Source organism: Zosterops lateralis, assembly GCF_965231275.1.
Source record: "Zosterops lateralis genome assembly, chromosome: 4".
Lineage (NCBI taxonomy): Eukaryota > Metazoa > Chordata > Aves > Passeriformes > Zosteropidae > Zosterops > Zosterops lateralis.
In genome coordinates this window covers 4495288-4520656 of record NC_139765.1, presented here as the reverse complement: position 1 = coordinate 4520656, position 25369 = coordinate 4495288, and the positions used below count along the sequence as shown (strand labels likewise).

General features: G+C 40.8%; 1 protein-coding gene across 1 annotated transcript in view; it reads left to right on the top strand.

Annotated features, from left to right (window-relative positions):
* The window catches only part of VWF (von Willebrand factor), a 112947-nt gene that overhangs the window by 36068 nt on the left and 51510 nt on the right, over positions 1-25369 (top strand). The window contains exons 16-27 of the mRNA XM_083860020.1: positions 3720-3960; positions 4753-4847; positions 6482-6642; positions 11688-11791; positions 14389-14527; positions 15287-15421; positions 18385-18531; positions 19192-19332; positions 20793-20912; positions 21448-21604; positions 22165-22323; positions 23227-23362. Coding sequence (XP_083716146.1) covers positions 3720-3960; positions 4753-4847; positions 6482-6642; positions 11688-11791; positions 14389-14527; positions 15287-15421; positions 18385-18531; positions 19192-19332; positions 20793-20912; positions 21448-21604; positions 22165-22323; positions 23227-23362 — 1735 coding nt within the window. The remainder of the gene's footprint in view (positions 1-3719; positions 3961-4752; positions 4848-6481; positions 6643-11687; positions 11792-14388; positions 14528-15286; positions 15422-18384; positions 18532-19191; positions 19333-20792; positions 20913-21447; positions 21605-22164; positions 22324-23226; positions 23363-25369) is intronic.

The window sequence follows — 25369 nt, the reverse complement described above, 5'->3', positions numbered from 1 at the left end:
TCTTTGACATTATTTTAGTTGCAGTAGTTGATTATTTAAGACCTGACTTATACCCCTGTAGTCCACCATGAGAAAGCACTGGAGCCAATCCTTCCATGCTGCAATGGAGGAGCAGGAGCCCAGGGGGGCAAGAGGCCAATGGCACCTGGGCTGTGCCAGCCATGGGGTGGCAGCAGGGCCAGGGCAGTGACTGTCCCCTGTGCTGGGCACTGCTGGGGACACACCTCACACCCTGGGGCACTGCTGGGAACCTCAGCACAAGAAAGACATTGAGGGACTGCTGGAGCGTGTCCAGGGAAGGGAAGGGAGCTGGGGAAGGGGCTGGAGCAGCAGGAGGGGCTGAGGGAGCTGTGGGGGCTCAGCCTGGAGAAAAGGAGGCTCATTAGGGATCTTCTCACTCTCTACAACTCTGACAGGAGGGTGCATCCAGACAGGGGTTGGGGTCTGCTCCAGAAAACAAGGGACAGGAGGAGAGGAAATGCCCTCAGGTTTTATCAGAGAGGTTCAGATTAGGTTTTATGTAAACATTCTTCATGGAAATTGTTACCAAGCACTGGCACAGACTGCCCAGAGAAGTTGTTGAGTCACCATGCCTGGAGGTGTTTAAAAGCCATGTGGATGTGGTGCTTAGGAACATGCTTTAGTGGTGGACTTGGCAGTTAATGGCTGTATTCAGTTATGGTCTTTTCCATCCCAAATATTTCTGTTTTCCTGTCTTGTGTGTATATTTTTCTGTGGCACAGGGGAATCAGTCAACAGGTCCCTAGATCTTCTTTCAGAATTTAGGGCATGTTGCTACACCCATTATTTTCCTTAATGTTGTAGTGCTGGGGGAGTGTTGGTGGCTTTGCCTGCCTTCTGTAAGGGGATTTGTATAGGATAAATTCAAGAGTACTGGAGTAGGGAATTAAGGACAGCTCTGAGCAGCATTTGAAGATGGCTGCAGTGCATGGTGGGCCTCAACATGGTGCAGAAGCTGTTAAATCTAGTCCTGGCAGGGTGCACCTTCACCCAGAAGTGGCAACATTCTCACCTTGTGTTACTTGAGGAATTGGTCATGGTTTGTCTTCTTCACTCTGATTGCAAAACCCGCCCACAAAAGCTGCATGAGCTGTTCTATGCAAACATATTTTTTTCCAATGCTTTCCCACTGTTTCTCATTCAATTCCTGGGATGGGCTGTGCTTCAGAGCACAGCATTGAGCTATTTTGGTTTTATAGGAGCCATCCACAGGGACTGGATGCACCTTGTCTTTTCCTCTCATTTTCCTGTTAATAATGGAATGGGGTTTTTTTTTAATGACAGTGCATTACACAGTGTACAGAAAACAGGCCTCTCCCAGGTCAGTTGTCTTGCCTTTTTCCTGTTAAAATTGGATGTTGCTGGGAAGGGATAGAGCAGGATATTGGGATGTGGAGTGTCAGCATAGCATTGGGAAGCATAACTGGAAAAATAGGGCATGTTCTGAGAATTTTAGGGGATGCATGGGCAAGGAAGATCTTAGAATGGTTTGGATTGAAAGGGGCCTTAAATATTATTTTGTTCCAAGGGACACTCTCCACTAGACCTGGTTTTTCCAAGTCCCTTTCAGTTTGTCCTCGAACACTTCCAGAGATGGCACAGCCACAGCTTCTCTGGACAGCCTCTGCCAGAGCCTCAGCACCCTCACAAGGATGAATTTCTTCCTAATATCCAATCTAAACTTGCTCTCTCTTTCAGTTTGAAGCCATTCCCACACATGGATTACAAAGCTTTGTCTAAGAAAGAGATCTACTGCAAAGTTGTCCCTGTGGACAGGGAGTGTTACCACTGACTAAATAGTAGGGCAGGATGTTGGGCTCAGTTATCCCATCCATTTTTGAAACTTGAAACTCATCAACTGATGTATCTGAAATCTGCCAAACCAATTCCATGTTTTCAGAGGTTCATGTGTAGCAAATAATCCTTTTGGCTGAGGCCTCATGGTTGTCCTGCTGGTTTGTACCTTCAGTGATGAAAGTTATTTTTAAAATGGTCCTCAGCCCTGGGCTGTGCCTGTTCAGGGTTTGGTTTACTGCAAAGATCAGGTTGATGTAAATTAGAAGCAATTTTTGTGAATGGCTGTCAAAGACTCCTGTAACAGTGAATGAGTCTATCTCCTGCTTGGTCCAGAGTTGGGAAGCATTTGCTGTATTGACGAGCACACATTTTCTTGGGCTGTGTTGTGACAGGTACATTAAACAGCCTGGGCACAAGTCCCAGACTTGGGAGATTTTTGCCCTTAAGAAGAGTTCAAGTCACCTTAGATACTTCTGAGCTGGATTTTCAGTTTGGGATGTTACACTCCCAGGTAAGGGGCTGCAGGAGCTTCAAGAGGAGCTGATGCAACCATTTTTCTCTTCAGTAGGTAGGAATAATGTTCATTTCAGCAGAGTTTTGTGAAGGTGACCACGAGCCATTGGCCAGCACATAGACCTTGCTTTGCCAGTCCAGTGAACACCTGGCTGAGGCTGCAGACCCATCCTGTTATTCCATGGTTATTCCAGAGTTCCCAGGGATGTGTGCTAGAACAGAGTAGGGATTATCACATCATTCTGCAGCGATGACAAGAGGAAGGGCTTTCTCTGTAACCCTTTGATCTTGGTTTTAGCAAGGTACAAACGTGCTAACTTTCATTTGCAGCTGCTTCCCTGAACATTGTTCCTCATCATTTTACAGCTGTTTGCTGTGGAAGGTTGCTACAAACGACAGTGTAAATCCTGGTTATCAGGAGCCCTGTTGAATTCAAACTTGATAAAACAAGCTCGATTTTTTTGTCTTCTGCAATGTGTTGTCATAGCTGCCACCTAGTGCTGATGCTGATGTGTGCAGAGGTGAATGCCTCAAAATCGGTCCTGTAGAAGTGGAGATTTTATAAAAAAAAGCCAAAAAGGCTCCAAATGCCATAATTAGTCTCCATATATAAGAATTAATCATAAAAAAATCATTAGTATCAAGGTTTAGCTCCATGATTGGTGAATCACTTCATTATTTGCACCTGTTTCCATAGAAATCCCAGTGTACTTCTGGGGATGTGAGGCTGTAAAATATTGCAGCACTCCTGTTTACCAAAGCAGAAAAATATTTTTCTACTGCTTTTTTTTTACTTATTTTGACCAAATAGTACCTAAAGACGTTGCAAAGGAAGAGAGGTGTGAATGAGTACATGACACTTGTAATGCTCCTAAGGCTTGGAGTCATGGAATGGTTTGGATTGGAAGGGACCTTACAAGGACCTCCCACCCTCACAGGGAAGAATTCCTTCCCAATATCCAATCTAAACCTCCTCTCTGTCAGTTGGAAGCCATTCCCCTTTGTCCTGTTATTCCAGGCCCTTGTAAAAAGTCTTTTCTCCATCTTTTTGTAGGTTCCCTTCAGGTACTGGAGAGCTTTAGTTATCCAGATAATAACAGAGGTTGGGCACAGCTTGTGTTTCATGTTCTGGGTGAAATTTTGTGGCTGGATTTCCATCACAGTGCAACGTAGTTCAGTCCTGACATTTATTGGGAACTTCCTTTAGCAAGGTTTTGTTTGTGTGTGTGTATAAGCAGCACCTTAGGTGCTGCAGTTAAGGAGGTGTAACACTCCATTGACAAGTAAATCGAGCAGATGGCTTTTGATCCCAAGCTTTCCAGTCTGTTTCAGCTCTTCCTTTAGCTGGCTTTGGATCAAATGCTCTTCTCCCTCATGTGTTTCACCAGCAATGGCCTGTCCTGAAGGCCAGGTGTACCAGCAGTGTGGGACGCCGTGCAACCAGACGTGCCGGTCGCTGTCCTACCCGGAGGAGGACTGTGAGCAGCCCTGCCTGGAGGGATGTTACTGCCCCCCAGGGCACTACCTGGATGAGCATGAACAGTGTGTCCCCAAGTCCCAGTGCTCCTGTTACTATGATGGGGAGATCTTCCAGCCAGAGGATGTTTTCTCAGATCACTACTCCATGTGGTAAGTGGTGCTGTTTGTTTTTTTGTTTGTAATCCTTCCTTACACACTGTCACTCTAATTTTTGGATGGCTTGAAGTTGTTAAATGTGCATCCACTGCAACTAGCTAAAGAAAACGTAAGATTTGGCCTCCAACAAGCCAAATTGAGAGTTTTGCAGTTGCATCTCTCTCCATTTAATTTCAAATCCCGCCTTGCTCAGAATTACTCACTATTAAGCCCTGTTCTATGAACAGTTCCTGCCAGTTTGAAATGGAGCTTAATTACTGACAATAGCTACTTTGTGGGCTTTTAAAATGTCACTTTAATGTACTGTGCTACACTTCTTAGCTGTTAAAATCCAATTACCTCTTGTCAAAGATACAACTATTAAAAAACATTTTTAATTGTTAAATTGAGTAGCACTACACCTGGAGTGGGAATGAAATTAGTGGGTGAGGTCCAGTTTTGGGAAGTGTGTTCTTTTCCTCTCCACCACAAAAATTCCAAGTTTCAGGAACCAGGTGGTCCCTTACCTCTTTCTACAGCAAAGCTGACTATTGTTTTGCCTGGCTTTTATCCCTGTGCAGCTGCACTGGATCCAGCAGACAGCTGGGTTGCCATCCCCTGTATCCCATCAAATCCCTTAAGGAAAGTTTGCCTTTAATGCTGGTAGACACTGTAGATGGAGAGCGACATCTCAGCCCCACTGAGGTGCTGTTTTGTATTCTGACAAGTTCCCAGTTGACTGAAAATCAGTGTGAGTGAAAGCTAAATGCTGTTTCATTAAATATAAGCTCTGTTTGTTTTTCTTAGCTATTGTGAGAATGGATTCATGCACTGCAGTACAAACAGAGCTCCTGGTGCCTTCCTGGCTGATGTTTTTTCTGAAGACAGGCCATCTCCCAGAAGTTAGTATGCCTTAAAAATTAATATTTTATTCTGGTTTTCTTTTTTTTTATTATTTTTTTTTTTTTTCCTCTTCAATCTCTTGATAGTGTAAATTGGAAAAAAAAATTCTGGAGGTTGCAACAGCTGTGATAGTGTGAGACTTTTTCCCAACTTTTTTTTTTTTTACAGGATAGAGACAAAAGCAATGAGGGTGCAGGACTCACTGAATCTCACCTCTCAAGATTATAATTATAATTAGCCACTGCAGTCTCTTTTGTGCTGAAAAGGTTAAAGGATGCCTTGGCAGTGACATGAGGTCCCCAGTTGCTATTTTAGGATCACAAGACATCAGTAACTCATCAGTTTTGCACTTTCTGCCTCTCACTAGTGGGATGTAAACTCTTTTCTGGTGCAAATGAGGCTTTTAGTGGCCCGAAGATTACTTTGCTGCCAGGTTTGCAGGAATCTCCATGAAACCTGGAGACTGACAGCTGCCACATTTCCCATCAGTGGACAGGTTTATCAAACATTTGACTGAAGGCTGTGAGAGGTGCATGGGAGCACTTCCAGCATCTGACTGGGGTTTGCGACATTGAGGAAAGGCCGGCAGTGATATATGAATGGAGCTTATTGGATTGTCATGGGATAGGGGATTTGAGACTGGATGCATCTCATAGAGGACAGGGCTAGTGGAGAGGCCTAGGAATATCCAGGAGTTGGACTTGGTCATCCTTGTGGGTGCCTTCCAGCTCAGAATAACCCATCATCCCTATGGGAACACCAGTAGAGCCAAACACAGTGTCTTCCATGGCACACTGACTAAAAAATGCACCTGTACATTTGTCTGGAGGAAACTCATGGTTGGTATTTGCTAGTACCTTGGAGACAAAGGGTTGTAGTTTGTATTTTCACCTTCTCACGATAAACCACCTTCTACAGGAAAACACTGTAAATGCCTCTATAGGTACAGGGCAGTGACCTGCTTAATATTGCTTGCTGGGACACCAAGTGACAGTGTCACTGGTTGGGTCACCTGTTCTTCAGGTGAAGCCTTCCAGGTGAATATCTCACCAAACTCTTCCCCTAATGCTCCTAAGACATACTTTTCTTGATAATAGGATGTCAAGACTTACAAAACCTCAGAGAGGCATATTGCTAGTACCACTTGAAATAATATCCTGGAGTTTCTTGGGACATTCTGATCTTCTGTCAGATCCTGAAGTCTCAAAGCTGTATTGAAGCTCAGAGCACTGTTATTTACAGTCACCACAATGTAGTTATATTCAGTGTGGGAAATGGGTCTAAATACAATAATCTACAATGCTGTTGCTTCTCAGAATATCAATTTTATACTAACTTTGTACAATGCCTAGAGTTGTTTGCATAGCCCCACTGCAGTCTGGAATTGCACTTTTATGTTTATGCAGCTTTTTTCATTCAGTATTAAATACCTGCTTTCATGACAGCCTAACTGAAGTCACACCAGAGGAAATAGGGATTGTTTTATTTGCTGTGTTGTGTGTAGTGGTGTTGCTCCAGGCTATATTCTAAATTAGTATTCTAATCAAACTGTTCATCCACCTTTTAGAAAAATACTTTGCCAACAATACTTGAGTTCTGATTGCACTTTTTGTAAACTCATTTTATTTTAAAGTAAAAAGGAGCTTGACATGTAGATTCCCCATGGAGAAAATTATCTGTCCTGCTGACAACCCAAGAGCAGAAGGAGTGGAATGTACCAAGACCTGCCAGAACTATGACCTGGAGTGCATCAGCCATGGCTGCATATCTGGATGCCTCTGTCCAAAAGGGATGGTAAGCAGGCTTCAATACAGCAGCAAGAAGCAGGTCCTCTTTGCTTTCTTGTCTTCATTCTCTCCTACCAACAGTCTTCTTGCAGCTTGGGAATAAGTGGTTGTGAAGTATTGACAGTCAAGTTCCAGACCAGGTTGGATGGGGCTCTGAGCAACCTGGGCTAGTGGAAGGTGTCCCTGCCCATGGCAAGGGCATGGAACAGGGTGATCTTCAGGGTCAACCCACTCTGGGATTGTCTGATCCAGCCACCCTTTCCTGCTGACACTGGTTCCTCCTTGTCAAGTCTCCATCTCTCCAGCTGCCTTCCTGTGGGTTGTACCAAATTGAAGGTTCCCTGTGAGAAGGAATGTGGGACATGAAACTTGCTAAGATGATGCCAGAGCGTGTCTTGGAGTTGCAGGTGTTGCACTAAGCACACCTGGTGTTTTTTTCTTTTTATTTTTTTTTTCTTTTCCTTTTTTAAATTATTTCTCTTTTCTTTTTCTCTTTTCTCTGAAAAGAGGCTTTCTGGGGTCTAAGGTTATGTCACACACCAACCCTCAAATTTAATAATTAGTTTAAATGTTTTCTACATCCAAATATTTTCAATTATCTTACTAGAAAAAATAGCTCCTCCCAAATTCTCATTATGCAGTAATTTCTAGCAATAATATAAACATGTGTTTTGACCATTGCTATTGTATGTTGCTTATAAACACGCATTTATGTAAATAGATTTTACTCCAGAATAAAATGCCTGTTCTAGGCAAAAGCTCAGGCTTGTGAAATGTCTTGGAGGTGAAATAGAACAGAATCTGAAGTCACCCATACATTTTCACCACAATTTAAAAAACAAGTGTTGCTTCTTTTCCCATTTCAATCTGTAAATGTCTGTCCCTAAGTGAAAAATATTCCTAAATAGTAGCAAGATAAGAAAACTTAGAAAAACTTGTGCACTTGTAAAGTTCCAAGAGCTCCAAGGTAAACAGCTTTTTTTTTTTGCATCTAAGATTCTGACCTCTGGTTGAGTGAAGAGGCTTGAGATTTTTGTTTTCAGTTCTGGGACATGGTAATAGCACACTTCTGACATAATTGTGGAAAACAAATTACAATAACTATTCCACTATTACTATTAACTCTTCCACTATCCACAAATTATAATAACTATTCCCTATTATTGGGAAAAACGCCCCAATGTTAACAGTAATTAACCTTCATGTTTGGTACAGTATTTCTTATTCTTTTTCAGTAAGTTGGAACAAACAATTGTTTCATAAACTTGTTGCCACAAGAGCAGTCTTTGGCCTTTTGGAATTGGAAACTCCAGCTGACTTTGCAGTGATGTGAAACACACCCCTGAGTCCAACAAGGTGGTTTGTCACGTTTTGGATTGAAGAGTCAGGCTCAGTATTAAAAAAAAAAAAAAAAAAAAAAAAAAAAAAAAAAAAAAAGGAAATAAGTTCTCTGTCCACTAGATGACAGTATCGTTTAATCTTCAGTAAATTCAGCCTGGAATTACTTGCTCTCATTGCTTTCCCTGCTGGCAGAGAGTAAAAATCATGAGATGCATCAAAACCACGATGGGAGAAACCCATGGAGAGATGATCATGTAACCACTGCCATGCAAAGTCAGGATCAAGCCCAGTCCCTGTTCAGGTGTGTCCTTTTTTGCCCTGTGTTTGACTCCTGGCTCCAGAGGAGCTGCCAGCCTGTTCTCAAAGAGCAGTTTCCTCCTCCTCACCCAATGGGATGAGGTCTGGGAGAGCCTTTTTTTCTGATTTCTGTGCTCTGCAATGAGGCTTTGTGCTCCCCCAGTAGAGAAAGATTTGGGATGGTGACCAGGATCTCCTTTCCATCCTGTCCTTTTTGAGCACAGAAAGCTCAACAAAGTCTAAGTCTGTGTTTCCCAGGCTTGAACCACAGAGGTGAGCAATAAAGGGTCTGGATAAAGGAATTACTATTTTACTGGTCAGTCTCCTTTATTGATGTTCTGTAATCCTGCCTAATTTACAAGCACTCAAGAGATGAGCTGCTGTTTGCAGGAAGGTCTGTGGGAAGTAAGAGAATATTCAACATGTGTTCCCATAAATATTTGCACATATTATCATGCTGGAAGAAATTGTGCCTTCTTACTTTTGTAAGGAAGTAATCATATGAAAGTTATCAATGCTCACAGATAACTTATTAGCTTGAAGACATAACATAAATTCTTTCAACTGAAAAATAAGTTTTCTAATTCATCTTGACTTAGTATTTTACACTGTATTGATTTATAGCAAATACAAATGTTCAATATGTCATAAAAATAATTCTTCTGTCTTTGATCATCTGGAAAGTGGGAAATTCTCCATACTTGTCACCCTTTTTGCACAGCAGAAAAGAGAAATCATAACATGTGCAGAAGTGTGGGGAAAAATGTGCTTTCTCAGATTAGTTTATTGCACTTCAGTTTTTCCCACTGGAAAATATTAATAAATATACAAATGGGGTGTTAACCACCTTTCTGGGGAAAGTGAGGAGCAGAACAATCAGAGAGCACAAAATCCAGACACTTCAGAAGTAGAAAATTAATTTCTGTTTATCTCCAACAATTGACACAAAATTAAAGCTTAAAATTTAAATGAAGTATTTTATTTCATCCTGACTGCTGAAATAAAACTATTTTTAAACTTTGATACATTAGTAGAAAAAAGATAAAAAATACAAACCCTAACATCTTAACCAAAAAAATTTTGAAAGGCTTTTTTTTTCTCTTGCTAGCTATTTTCAACTGGAATTTTTTGAGGTTTAGCAATTAATAAGACAGAGCAAGGGAAGGATGGACATTTCTGTTTGACCCCCAGGTAATTGTAGAGCTGGGAGTCAACCACTTGTAATCCCATGGATGCAGAACATCATCCTAATGCATGGACCATTTATTGGTGCAAACAGCTGATGTTTTTAATACAAACCTCTCTTTTTTTGTGTGGTTGCCTCCCCAGTGCTGCTGCCTCCTGTCATCCCAAGCACTCAGGACTGCTAAATCTCCTGTGCTAACTGCAGTCTACTGATGGATTGAGAGACTTCCAGAGAAAATCCGCCTGCATGTGAATAGTGCTCCTGGCCTTGTAGTGTAGCACCACATGGTCCTTTGGAGTGCAGCATGGCAGCAAGGCTGCCAGATGTGCCCCAGATTTTGGATGGGGTGTTAATAGACCCAGTAGATTGTGTGTTACTCTTAACAAAGTCATAATTCATTGAGTTTTGCAGGAAAAAAGAAATCATTCTTCTGGTCAAAGTACACCTTAGGTTTTTGTGGAAAAACCAAAAAACCTGCTTGCTGAATGTCACCCACCCACTCTGTCAGGGTTCAAGACAAGGTGCTCTTCCCTCTTTGTTGGTGGTTTTACAGCTGTTGTGGTGGTTGTGATAAAAATTCTAATACAAATCTGTACCAGTTTTTAGGGAGCAAGGAGAAGAAGTTCTAATTCTCTTTTTTTTTGCTAACCAGATGTCTTATCCCTAGTTCTGTATCCTGAGGCAAGCCCTCAAGTGTATTGTGAACTATATTGCTGAACACTCTGCAAAAATTCAGAAATGTAGCCATGAGTGTGAGGTCATATTCCTGCTTTTTTTCCAAAATGCCACCAGGAAGGAAGGAAAGAAGATATTAAACTCTTCTTTCTGGTCTTCTCTGTACTTTCTCACCATTCTTTGTGAAGGTGAAGGCAGAGCTGCAGCTCCATCATCTAGAAAAGTATTTCTTTGTATCCATCTTGCTTCTATTGAAGTGATTTTATTTGGCATAATGTGGCTCTCCATAAGCCACAGAGCACATGGAGTTGCATTTGAAGGAAGAGTCTTTGGGCTGTGAAATCTTTTTTTTATGAGTAGTTCCATGTGGCAGTTCTAGGTCCCCATAGAAAAAGGTAAAGCTGTTCTTCTTTATTAACCTGGCGTTCAGACTACATTGATCTCATTGGCCCATATTTAATAGTAAAAAATAAACTATTTTAATGATTTTGCAGAAAGAGTTTCAAGTGGGGAAGGTGATATTTTGTGACTTTTGAATGAGAAGAGGGAAGGCCTCTCCATTTAGGTATTCCATGAAACAAGAGCCAAACCTATCCTGGGTTTGCCAGAACTGCTATTGAGTGAAAAGTCAGCATAGCCAGCTTTGGTTATATTTGATTCTCTGAAACTGGGAGTCTTCAAAATGGCAAGTCATCACAGAAAAAGAAAACAGAAAAGGAATGGAAAAACTGAGTAATCTAAAGGCATTTCTTGTTTTTCTCTGGTTGTTGTTTTTTGGTTTGTTTTTGGTTTTTTTAAATGGTACGAATAGTGGTTCTCTTTGTTGTTATACCAAGAGAAACTCAGATCAGAAAGGTGAAACTGAAAATATGGATAGAACATAATGTCCTATTTCCCAACGACAGGGCTTGTTGCAGAGGGAGCAGAATAATATCTCAAGTGGACGGATATTTACCCTGCCTTCCAGGAGATAAATAGGGATTTGAAAGAAAATGAGTGATTACTGCAATTTCCAGGGGAGAGTTGGTAGAGGATTGGCTTTGTTAAGGGGCTGTTTTCTGTGTCAACAGAACCTGCATTTGCACATGGGTGCGTTGGACACTGTGACTTCTGGTCTCCTTGATGTTCCTATTTCCATTTTTAGTCCATCTGAGCCCCATTTCTGCTTTCCTAATGGGCCCTTTTCCAGTTTGTTGTGTGTGAGAACCTATTCACCTTCCCTCCTTATTCAGGTTAGCCTGGGTCACAGCATCCTGAACTTTTTCATTCTCTTCTATAATGTCATCTATTCTCCCAGCAGCTTGAGATGGTGGGAACAAGGTATGATTTGTGTACCCAGAAGACTGTGATTTGTGTCCCTACAGCTCTATTTGTGTTAATGGCTAAAAGTATTAGTACTACTGTACCTTTCTTACCTTGGATAGCCTTCATCCTTTCTTCTATTCCTTTCAGCCTTGCTTTTATTTTTCATCTATTTGTCCTGTGCTTTCTCACCCTGCATGTGGCCATGCACCAAGAGCCCCATGTGGTGACAAACTCTGTGTTCTGCTCAGGTACGACATGAAAACAAGTGTGTTGCTCCTGAGAGGTGCCCGTGCTTCCACAATGGAAGAGAATATTCCAAGGGAGAAGCAGTGACTAAGGACTGCAACACCTGGTGAGTCACTGGAAGGGTGTTTTTTTTTTTTTTTCTCTTTAGGGGGCCTGCTGTGTTTCTTGTAATTCAAATTTTGTTTGATTAACAAATCTCTTTTGTAGAAAGCCAATTTTTGCAGCAGAGACAGCACATTCCCTTTTGCATGTTGCATAAAGATCCAGTAAAATTCCTTGCAATGTCTGGCAAGCTCTACCTCGTGCCCTACAAATAATTGTGTGTCTATGCAACTCCTCTGTGGGCAGTAGACAGTGGATTTTCCAGCACAAGATAACAATTTAGGACCTGTATGCTTTGGGGTGGGAGGAATGGAGCCTGGGCTTTGTCACAAAGCTTTGCTGTTGTGTTTCCCTTTTTGTTGGCTGTCTGAGGCCCTTCAAATTAGTCCTTTTCTGCCAGAAGGGGTGGGATGTACCAGCTATAATACAATAGGAGCTCTTCAGGCAAATGATAAAGAATTAAGAGTAGACAGGGTCAACCTCTTATCTAGACCCTCTAAAGAGTGCTCTATCCCTTGATATATTAAAAAAGATGAAAATAGATGGAAAACTGATATTTTCTTCAGAGAAAAGAGTGAATAAATTATATTTCCTCAAATACATTGAATGTCCTTCAATATCAGGGTCGAGGAAATGTTAGAAATCAGGGTTTTTCTCATTGGTAAAAAGTTATTCAAATTTTAGGTGTTTTTCACGAACATGAAGGTAAAATTGGAAATAAGATCAAAAATATCATTAGGGCTTTTTTGAACTGTGTGACTTTGAAAAGTTTCCTGATAGTTTTCAGCAAATATCAAGTCAAATGCCATTTAGAAAGTGATATAGAAAATTACTGTTGCTTTGAGAATTAATAAGGATTGAGAGTCTGTGTTTTGGAGGTCGAGATCTTCCTTTTCTTTTGTTTTTGCTTTTTTTGTACTGCTGTTGCAGGAGTTCTCATTCTCACTTGTTCTTAGCCAGATGTGAACACCTGCAAAGGCAGTATATGAGCCAGAGGTGTCAGATTTGGCGTTTACATCCGACTTGACTTATGGGAGACCCTAATTCATGAACAACGGAATGTCTCCAAGCCTAAGCCAGTGGCAAACCTTCTGTTGTGAAATGTGTTGGGAATTCATCCTGGAGCTCAATGAAAATTTTGGAGTCACACTTGTGCAGCAGTGCTGAGCAGAAATTTGCTAATCTGAGTTTAACCACCCCATGTCCCTTATAATCTATCCATGCTCCTATTTACAGAATCTTGCCCTTGTCTAACTGTTAGAGAATTCATAGAGGAGAGAGGACAAGAGATTTTGTGTCACTATAGGACACAAAATGAATGACACACACAGAGTCAAGTCGTCAGGGCAAAAAGAGGAAAATTTATTTTTCTCCTTCTGTTTATATAGATTTTGGACACTGACCATGGATTGGAGGATGAGGTTGCCACCTCTCCAACCACACTGGTCAAACTAGAAGTCCATCAATTGTCCCTTCTCAAAAGAGGAATGAAAAACAAGGACAGTTACAATAATATCACTTTTTTTTTTTTTTTTTTTTTTTTTTTTTTTTTTTTTTTTTAATGTGAAAATCTGTGAGAAACTCAGCTATAAAAATGCAAACATCAGAAGGCTGATAAAGATGTGGGCGACAGTTTTGTGTTACTGAAATTTCATTCTTTGAAGAAAACGTCTTGCACAGTATTTGTTATGATGTGAAATGTTACCAAGATTAAATAATGTCTATGCTCAGGTTAAGGCATTATTAGAGAACTCAGCTCAGGGCCCAGTTTTTGTCTTTGGGTAGCAATTTGATCTTGGGAAAGCACTTCAAGTTTTTTATCCATCAGTTTTTATGTCTGTAAAGCATGGATAGAATTCCTCTTTCCCTGCCCTCACAGAGCTTGATTAGAAAATTCCTGGGGCAGTGATGATGTCCATGTGCATTCATGGTGCATTTAGTGGATGAATGTTTTGCCATCCTCCAGCAATTTATTGTTTATTAATTATTAAATTATTATTATTAGATATCATGTCAAATGGTGTTCCAACTCTCCACTGATTTTGAGTTTTATTAGCTCAGTCTTTTGCTAGTTAGCAAATCAATTTCACTTATCAAAAGCCTGTGGATGTCAAGGGAAAGTTCCCATTTCATATTTGCATCTTCTGTAGTGTACCAGTGGGCCTCCAGGATACCTGTGAAAAAGGGCAAAAGTGCTGGATGCTCTGTTTTGCTGAGTACTTGGAGCAGAGCAGCATATCCTAAATAAAATCCTAGTATAGAAGAACATTCCAGCAGACTCTGTCCTGACCTATTTTGTAACAGGGAAATTCAAACCATGCAGTCCTACATGCAGCTTGTAAGAAACAGAGAAACACATCCCTTTTTATTCTTACGTTTACACATCCCACATTTATTCTTAATGCATTTTTTTGGATTTATGTACCCACTGCTAACATATGCTGATTTATGTTAATAAGAGAGCCTCTCATCTGATGGTAGGGAGCTCCTGGAGGCAGAGACTGTGGCACTTTCACTTTGTTTAAAGCACTTTGCATTCTCTTGCTTGTTATTTACATTGAGATAAGGACAACTGTCAGTGCCTGCTTTTCTCTGTTACAGCGTGTGCCAAGGCAGGAAGTGGGAGTGCACCAAAAACCTGTGTGATGGCACCTGCACTGCAATTGGTACAGCTCATTACTTGACATTTGATGGACTGAAATACAAGTTTCCAGGAAACTGCCAATATGTACTAGCTCAGGTAAGAGCATGTCAAATGCTAAAGCTGCCTGATCATATAAAAAGTGTTTTACACCAGGTGAGAAACCCAGTGTTTGGATAAACCACAGTTAACTAATTACTAAGCCAGGTATAGTGGAGAAGAATAGAGCTTATTAAGCTTATGAGACCTCTGTGTAAAGGTCTTATGGGCAGCAATACCATACACTACTACAAAACTACTTAAAATGGAATTTAGATCTGTTTTCTTTAAATGACAGGCCCAGGGCTCCACACAGGGCCTTTTTCTTAAAAGGTGTGTATTGAAAAAAAAGGAACACAACCAAAAAAATGGAATCTGAAAGGCCAGAGAGATATGAGTCATCATATAATTTAGTATGAACTCTCTGAGGGTCTCAGAAATACTGGACTTGTAAGAAAACCAGTACATTAATTGACACATCTGTGTATTCAGATATGCCCTGTGCCCATCATTCATCTTTAAATATGACAGATGCTGTAGCATTGTGGATTCTCCCTGCCAGAAAATACTCTCCAAATTATGCATGTGTGTGTCACTGGCAGAGTGTGCCTCGCTCTTTAAGGGATGGAACTGAATGAATATCATTGCTAAGCATGAACTAAATGAACATGGGAACAGTTGGCATGCCAAACATAAATCCTAATGACCACAGATTACACAGTGCTGTTTGAGGCTTCTTTTTTCTCTGTATGTGTTTTTCCCTGTATGTTTTTCAAATACTCTATGCATTACTAACTCATTTATTTTCTTTTCTGACAGGATTTCTGCAAGGGTGACTCTGGAACATTCCGGATACTCGTTTCAAATGAAGGTTGTGGCTTCACTGGAGAGAAGTGCACCAAAAGGGTTGTCATTATGTATGAAGAAGGGGAAATAGAGCTGTTTAATGGAAATGTATGTATTCTTTCTTTTCTCTTTCCTTCCTAGTTTTTTGGGAAAAAAAAAATCAGATTGTTCAGTAAGCTGAGACATGAATGACCTTACACTCAGGGGGTCTTGATCATAAACTGATCAGATTAGCAGTATTATATTTATCCATTTTGCTTCCAGAGGTATAATACTGTTTTGGTATTTCTGCTTGGTGCCAATCAGTTTATGTCTGATAATCATAGAATGTTTGGGTTGGAAGGAACCTGAAAGATCACCCAGTTCTACTCCCCTGCCATGGGCAGGGACACTTTCCACTTTCCCAGATTGCTCAGAGCCCCATCCAACCTGGCCTGGGAAACTTCCAGGGATGGAGCAGCCACAGCTGCTCTGGGAAACCTGTGCCAGGGCCTCACCACCCTCACAGGGAACAATTTCTTCCCAATATGCAATCTAACCCTGCTCTCTGTCAGTGTGAGGGCATTCCCCATTATCCCACTCAAGACTCTTGTCAAGAGTCTCTCTCCAGTTCTTTTGTAGCCTGTTTAGCTACTGAAAGGCTGCAATAAGGTCTCCCTGGAGCCTTCTGCTCAGACTGAAAAATTCCCACTTTTTCAGTCTGTTTTCACAACAGAGGTGCTCCAGCCCTCTGATCATCCTGGTGGCCTCCTCTGGACTCATTCCAGCAGCACCACGTCCTTCATATATTGGGTGCCCCAGACCCTTTCTAAACATGAGAAAAATTGGCTTTTCTTGTCCAAGCCTGTTTGCAGCAACTTGAAGTGCAAGGAAGGGTTGAGAAATGACTGACCTGTGGCTACTAAAACATCAGAGCTAGTTTGAAGGACTGAGCACATATGCACAAAAAGAGTCACTGCTCAAACAAGTTGATACTGAAATGCCAGCTGTGCTTTGCCCTGTTAAAATACTGGATGGAATAACCACTTGACTATATTGTTCTTTTTCCTCCCTTTTGCTACTAACAAACATGGAAGAATTGACCAAGAATCGCTTCCACCTCCCATGTCCCTTCCCAGCAGGAAAAGGGCTTTCCAGAGGGCAGAATTCAGCCCTTTGCCTTGAGCACTGTAACAATTCCTGCTGCCTGTGAGCTCAACAACCATTGCAGAGCTTTATTTAAACCATTTCAGCGGTTTATTGTTTCAGTTGCTGACTTTTCAGAAGTCCTGTGCTCTGAGCTGGCATCTGGACCAGAGATTTGCAAGAATGTTCCCAGTGAAACATGAAACCAACTCTACATTTGCCTTGTTTTGGGTTAACAGACAAAGTTGTACCAGGTTTAAAATTGCTGACAATTGCCACTGAACCTTGGCAGGAACACAAAAACATGAGCTTTATTAAAGGTGTCTGTGCAGTGCACCTTGACAGCATAGGATCCATGCAAGCTTTTGGGTGCTGCAGCAATGAACACAAGACACATTTGTTGTCCAATTTTTCATTTCTACTGCTAAAGAATCCCTGGCTTGGGTGGTGAGGGTGAATAGCAGTGGATCATTCCATCGAGTTGGGCTTTGTCTGAAAGCATCTTTAGTTGACAGATTTTCATAAAAGTTGTGATTCCATTTGGCCATTAAAATGTTTCCAATTAACTTTGTTTTAACATGATATGTTTTGAGAGCAGCTTCTACTGCTGCTGGTAAATGGGGGTTGAATTGACATATTGCAGTCTGGCTGACATTTACAAAAAAAAATGAAATAATTTTTGCTTTTCTGAAACAAATCTGCAAGTTTGCAAGGTCAAAAGTTTATGACTTCACGGTTGGGCAAAAAGCCTCCAAAAACATAAAAATTCTGTAATATAGGTCAACCTCTCAGCTCAACTTTGTCCTCTTTCTGTTTTTTGGAACCCTTTAAATTTGGAAAGACAAAGACCGTTCTAGAATTTTAAGCCATCAAGTGACTATACTGTGGAGTAACACGTTGGGTATAGGAGAAAGTTAAAAAGCTTTCAGTACCTAAAATATCTTTTAATATCTTCCCTAAAGACATTGGAGACCTTCTTTAGGAAATCCATGGAAGATATAAACTGTCTTATCTGGGGTAAATGGTTTTGATGATAACTGAGTGATTAAAAGAATTGAATTATGGTGCAGAGCTTTTACTGAATTGAGCAAGAAAGAATAGTGGGATAAGGAAATATTTTGCTCTCAAAGTAGAGGAGTGAGAAAATAATTTCTGGGCTCTTCTTTCTCCCTTACATTAATTGCTGTTTGTACTGATTGAAAGTTTTCATCTGCCTCTTCCAGAACTAAGCACTTAATGCACTAATGGTGCTTAAAGTAACAGCCATGCCAGACTTTTCTTTCCAAATGTGGTTAATAATCCTATTAGAGTTCCCATTGAAAGGGGGATTGTGGTGTGAAAGAGCATTTTAAATTAATCTCTTAAATTCTTAGTAGCTGGAGGCAGTAAATTTGCAGCCAGATGGGGAAAAAAGAGGCACACAGAGGAAGGGAAAGTGATGGAAAAAATGAATAGGCACTGAAAGGAATCTCTCTGGATTTTTCCTGTTGGTGTAGCTGGTTGGGAAGAAAGTCCTTTCTGACTCCAGAATAAGACTGGTCTTTGAGAGACCACTGATATGTGTGGTTCTCTCTGTTCTCATTACGCTGGAACCAAAAGGATAGAGTTGTTAAGTTTTCTAAAAAGCTGAAATAAAAAAAGTCCAAACCAATGTGTAATTATTCAGTGAACCAGTGACCAATACCAAACTGGTAATTAATTGAGTATAACCCTGCCTTTATCAGCCCTGCTTCACATGTTGGCATCTGTGTGTTGTACCCTGGGACCACATTCAAAGACTTTGAAAATTGGATGAGATTGAAATACTGTACTTGTATCCCAAATTTCTGATTTTTCTCTGGAGAGCAGCATGATTGGAGGCGCCTGTTAACATGTCTCACTGGGAAAATCACCTACCTTAAATAATAGAGACACTGCTGATAGTACAATGTGTTTCTCTCATTCAGGTAAACGTCAGGGTAGCTCCTAAGGGTGAAAATAATTTAGATGTCGTCAAATCTGGCCGTTATTACATCGTTTTACTGGGCAAAAGCATCACTGTGACCTGGGACCTCGCCATGGGAGTCTCTGTTATCTTAAAAGGCAATTTCAGAGTAAGTGGTTTTTATTTCACTTTTTATTCTCACTAAAGAATGCACTTAACCTGTCACTGGGGAATAGTTTTTCTCTTTTTTAAAAATTTTTATTTTATTTTTTTTTAAATGTAGATTTTCATGGAATATTAGACACTTGTTAAAAAATGGAGGGGTTGTTTGTTAGTACTGTAGGACTGCCTTATTTTCCTGGTTGTTCAATTATAAGGGCCAAATCCTGGGTCATTGGAAATGAGTTATGACAGAAGGGATGAGTGCTGTGGTGCCTCAGAGTAACCATGCCTTGAGAGGTTTCTTCTTCATTCAAGAAGAACAGCAAAAGGAACCAGATTTATGGGTGATGGTGATAGGCCAGCAATCTCCAAAAATAAAATGGGGTTGTAGGGACACAATCCAAACAGAGCCACTGGGCACTGCTGATTAGAGCAGTCCTGCTTTCTGGAGTCCTTGGGGACAGCATGGTCCTCCTTTCAGCAAAGCAGAATGGGAATGGGAGCTACACATTCTGTGGGATAGATTGTGTCTGTTTTAGTGGCCATGGGTAATTCAATTTTTAAACTTCGTGGCATTAGAGCACCAGGCTAAAAAACCTTCTTAACAGAACTCTAAGCTGGTCTACAGATGTACCATTAATGCTTTCTGTGTTTCTTTCCCTGCAAGGATCAAGTGTGTGGTCTGTGTGGAAATTTTGATGGAATCCAAAACAATGACTTGACCAGCAGCGGTGAACATCTTGAAGTAGATCCAATTGATTTCGGGAATTCTTGGAAAGTTAATTCCCGCTGTGCTGATGTTGTAAAGGTGATTGCGAATGAACTGTGAAAACTAATTAGTGTGAATTACAGTATCACTGAAGAGTGGATAAAGAGCTTTGAAGGGATTAAAATAAGTAGAAATTACCTCCTTCCTCCATGTTTTTGCCAAATAATATTATTTATTTAAATCTGGTAAAAGGTCAATTAACTAACGTAAAGCTTCTGGGCTGCCTGGCTTCAGAGGAATGTTGAAATAGCCAATTTGTATGGTAGAGACTGTTCCTAGAGTTGTCCAGCCCAGATTCTTGAGATCCAACTATCACTGGAAATCTCATTTTAGAGTTTAATTTAAAAAAATAGCTGTAATTTTCAGTCAGGGGGAGTTTGCATAAAAGTGTCATTTTTCTTTATTCAAATTTCTATATCCCAAGTCTTAGTCTGTCCAATACAAATCATGGGATGCACAGGTTAACTTCTTTCTATATGATTCTCTTATTTTTATTTTTTTTTTTCTAAGTAAAGAACATTCAGTTTTTATTTTCAGGATGGGAAGGCTTGAACAGAAAAAGCAGGATACAGGAGGGGATGGGAGACCTTATTGCCATCCATCATTGCATGTGAATTTTGGGGAGGGAGTAGCTGCTTTCTGAAAGTGTTATCTATGTCCCAGTGCTGGACATTTCTTGGAGTACTAATTATATTTCACGTAAGAGTCTACTTCCTATTTTCCAAATACAGAGTTTTGAAAGAATGAAATTGAATAACCTTGTATGTAGCTGACAAACAAAGCCCAAAGTATTTACAAATGAAATGTGCAAGGAAACACCTTGAAAACAACTTGTTTTGACATTTGTAAAACAAAGCATTTCATTCAGCTGATGCTTTTTTTCCCATGAAGATTTATCCAAATGATCAGGGGCAGAGGGGTGGAAAAAGCCTTTTTTAGATTTTTTCTTACAAGATTTAAATTACCAGAAAATTATACTGAAGCATTTATTCTTGATCACATGAAATCTTCTGGGTTAGTTGCCAGTTATGTGGAAGTGTGATATAGCCACAGTATTACCTTGCTGAATGCCACTTTTTTTTTTGCATTTGACTTCATTGAAGCACAGTAAAAAGTTGCAGTGCTGAGGAGTGAGGCCAGAAAGACTGAGAAAGGAGCAGCTTCTCATTTCACTGTCATAGGCACAGGACAGGACCTGCAGGGTCTGATCATATTTTCAAGTCTCATGGACCTTCTGAGGAATTGTAGATGATCATTAGTCAGGATGGATGTTTGGTACAGTGTGTGTTCCTGTCATCTAAATGCATGAGTTAAAACTTCAGGGTACAAGTAATAGCTGGAGGAAATCAAGGAGGTGATCTGTGTGTGTTGTACAACAGGTTGAAACTTTACTCAAAGAAACAATTTCCTTTGCTAGTGAGTCTCATTTCAATTTGAAGAGTCCTAAGATTCTGAAGACAAGGCTAATGCAATCTCTACTTGTCTCTTACAATATTAAGCCCAGCCTGGAAGAGACTTTGATGTCTCCACTGTGTGGTGGAAACATAGTGAAGCAGATGATGGTAGAAACATCATGCAGCATTTTGTCTGGAAGTGTCTTTGAAGAATGCAGAAAACTGGTGAGTATTGGGTAAAATGTTTCACATTCTTCAATGATGCATATCTGTGCTGGCATTGATTACAGCCAAGGGAAAAAGTGTGGTTGTGCTGACAGCACACAGGACTTGGTGGAGGCTGGCTGGTGTTTTCATCTCTCACCTTGTCCTGTAGCTGATGCTTTATGGGAAAATGCACCTATTAAGTCATGAAGTAACTTCTTCCCAAGGGAAATTTTGCTGTACAGTCCAGAGACTGCACATGGAGTGAAGCCTAAGGGTTGAGATGTGAGGGAAAGGAGAGCTGAGCCAATGCAATACCATTCAGGCTGTGTTATACCCCAACTGCTGCATGAGAGGGATGCAGGGGGGGGCAAGGCTTAAAAATATTAAGTGATCACAGACTGCAGTCCTTGCTGACATCAGCAGAAATGTTTGCACTGATTCATGTGGCGCCTTGACCCTTGGCAAGTGAGACACCAAACCATCTGAAGGTTAACACAAAGCATACAGGAAGGAGATGATGGGACTCAGAGTGCCCTGTATTTCTCTCTTGTAGGTGAATCCAGAGCCCTACATTGACATTTGCCTGTATGACACCTGTGCCTGTGAGTCTGTCGGGGACTGTGCGTGTTTCTGTGACACGGTGGCCGCCTATGCCCACACCTGTGCACAGAAAGGGGTTACTGTCCACTGGAGGTCACAGACTCTGTGCCGTAAGTACAGAAAACATGACCCAGAACTGGGTGAAAACCTTCAAGGTTTTGGCTCAGACTGGTCAGATTTAGCTCTGCTCCTGCTGACAACCAGAGAATTCCACGTTAACGAGACTGAGTTAACAACTCTCTCTGATGCTCCCATCCCCTGTTCTATTTCTGTACCTGGCAAACTCATTCCATCAATTAGGAGATGTAAGAGCCTGTGGGACAAAATCTAGAGGAAGAAATAGTTTCAGTAATATATATGCACATGTGCATTAATTAAAGTTTACAGTTTGAGGTTGTGCTGCACTTGCTATTAGCAAACCTAAGAATTTCTTGTCTGGAGCAATTATTTAATTGTGTGAAAAAAGATGTAAGTGTGAAGAGGTGGCCTGCCCTGACTGTAGTCAAACAATAATGTAGTTAAAAAAAAAAAATCTTTATTTAAACATGGAAATCGTTCTTTTTCTAGATATAAGTGGTCCACTTTGTACAATATTTGGTGCCATAATTCTGAGAGGCATGGTGGATATATACTTTGGTTTGACTTTTTTTTTTTTCCTCTCTCTGTATAGCCCAAAGCTGTGAGGACCTGAATAAAAATGAATTAGATTATCAGTGTGAATGGAGATATAACAGCTGTGGACCTGCTTGTCCTGCCACATGCCAACACCCCCAGGCTTTGGAGTGTCCTCTGCGGTGTGTGGAAGGATGCCATGTGCACTGTCCTCCAGGTAAGTCCATACTTTGATTTATTTAAACAGCTTTTCTTCTTACCACGTTCACTGATGTGTTTTCACCACAATTCCTCACTTCCTGAGGAGGAAGGGTGGTTGGGCATCTTAGTTTGGGTTTGTGAAATGGGTGCAGGGTGTGGAGGGCATGAAGTGGTGCCCAGAAGAGGAGGATGAATCCTTGCCAGCAGGGATGAGAGAGGATGGGAACAGCTTGATGAGGCTGGAGGACTGGGGGCTGTGTGGCAACAGAGATTGTTGACTCTTTGGTTAAAGCAGGATATGAATTTGTGCTGGAAATTGATAAAATGCTCTGCTTCAGCTACAGCAGTGGAACCTATTGCCTTCCCCTGCTTATTACATCCAAGAGGCTCCTGAGAGTGCCCAGCTGGCATCTTCCCATGAGCATGAGGACTATTCCAACTATTCTTAACTATTCCAACAACTATCCAGTAGAAAAGGGAAAGGAAAAAAAATATGGGAAATATGGGACAGGGAGAAAAAAAGAGGGCTATTCTGGCCCCTGTTATTTCTGATCAGAACAAGGTAGAGGATGGGAGAAATAAATAATATACATGTAAAATGGAAAGTGCAATTATCCCCTGATTTTACCTATACCCTGACATCTTCCATGCTTTGTTCTAAAGATATATTTACGTTCTATGGGGTGCTGGGTGTTGTAGGTTGTACGCTGGGTTAGATGCTTTCAATATCTAAATAAAAGCCATTATGAGGGAAGGAAATACATCTCTCTCTGTTGAGTTGGCAGTGGCCACAACACCAAGCAGAGTACTCAGGAGGTTTGAGCCCACCTCAGAAGCACTGTTTTGTTTTTAACCCCATGATTGGTTTTACAGTTCATGACAACTGGCATCTTTACACTGCTCTGCTCTTTTGAAACAGGGAAAATACTTGATGAGCTGTCCCTGGATTGTGTCAATCTGCAAGACTGTCCCGTGTGTGCAGTTGGAGATGACAGGATCCCACATGGAAGGAGAATAGTTTTGAACAGAGATGATCCAGAGCACTGTCAATCTTGGTATGATGGGGTTGTGCAGGGAACCAGCATCCCTCTTGTGTAGGATGAAGGGTCGGGGATGAAGAACATCCTCATGAATAAGTCCATGGATGTAACTTTAAATATACCACTCAAAAAGAATCTTGGAAACCATCTTTTATGTCAATACCCCTTCACAGAGAACCCAGAGCTGAAGCTTTGCAGTGACAGTAATAGGGATTATAGAATGTCAACTGAATCGAAGCAAGTGAAATCAATAAATTCCTTTCAAAAAGGGCCTTTTCCCATGTGTAGGTGGCCTTACTGGCTTCAGATCTTTCACCTCTTTTTGTGCAATGTGTGATTCAACATCAATAAAGCTGTCAGACTCCTTCCCTCTGCCAGTGCTAAAGAATTTCTGTGTGTAGTGCAAGGTCTGAATTTGCACTCAGTCTAGAACTTGCTGAGATTATTAGCAGTTGGAATTGTGTCCCATTACTGGAAAACCAATTTCCATGAGCTGTTAAGGTGATACCTGTGGTCTGATCCTGCATACAGGTGTTTCCAAATAGCATGAAATGAATGGCAGGGGGTGTGATGATGTTCAGGATCAGCTCTTTCAGCTGCAATGCAACAGAGACTGTTTGCATTTTGTTTAATGCCCTGTGGCATATTATGGAGATTTGTCATTCTCCGGATGTCTGGAGTGTGGATGGATATTTTCACTAGTTACTTGTAATGCAGTGAATAAAAGTTTTCCAACTTATAAATTCATCATATTTAATGGAAACTGAGTTGTAAAACTGCAGCAGTTATTAGCCCAGTCCAACACCTTAGCTCCAAACCTGAACCTCACAGGAGCCCAGAATGGGTACAAACTTACAATTCCTGGTCTCTAGCCAGGGCTAGTGTGCAACTGAGCTATAAACTCAGGGTATGAGACTGTTAAGCTGATCAATTAAATACAAACTTTTAAACAATATACGTGAAGAGCCCTGAATTCCATCAAAAGGTCAAAAAAAGAGTCTTCTTAAATGAGTCTCTGTTCTCTAATTTTGTAATTCTTAATAATAATTTATCTTAAATGTTGATACTCTGGCTGCTGCTTACAAAAAAAAAAAAATTCAGAACATTAGGAAGACTTACCTCACTAGGGAAACATCCTTTTGCATAGCTGTCACCTAATTTAGATGCCTACACCATCTGTACAAACAATAGAAAATATTGCACAAAAATGAACTTCATAGCAAACATCCAAAGGAAATTGGAAACCAGAAGAGTCTCGCTCATATTAGGATTAGAATAATAAATCTTCTGTTGCTGTATGTTGAAGCCAAAAGTAGCTGTGCATTCACAATTAGGAAGACACTAGAATGAGCTTGAAAGGAACATAGCACTTAAATTAGGAGAACTCAAACGAAGATGCCACGTGTAAAGTGAGGCATTTTCCTGGAAAATGGCACCTTCTTCCAGTGTTGACTCATGTAATTTGTACATCCTGGGTTTTTCTGGCAGTGAAAACAAGTGTTTTTTCATAGTTGCTCTTTTATAACCTTTTCCTACTCTGTTCCTTGGACTGTCCAGTAAGACGAGGAGAATATATGGACTGGTTCAGTTCCACCCTGTGCAGTCTGAGTGCAGGGGTGATGGTTTTAAGCTGAAGAATGTTCAATTTATATGAGATATAAGGAAGAATTTTTTTTTTTTACCAAAGGGGTTGGTAAAACACTGACATAGGTTGCCCAGAGAGGTGGTGGATGTAGCATCCCTGGAAATATTTAAGATCAGGCTGGACATGGCTCTGAGTAACATGATCTAGTTGAAGATGTCCCTGCTTATTGCACGAGAGTTGGACTAGATACACTTTAAAGATTTCTTCCAGCCCAAATCCCTTTGTGATTCTGGGAAGTAAAGAGCAACATACAACCAGGAATTAGAAGGGCAGAAGTGTTAAAACCTTGCTAAAGATGGATGAGTTATAAATGAGTTAATAAAAGGTGGAGGGTGACAGAGGTGAAAAAGCTCATGGGTGGTGCAGAAGGATGAATA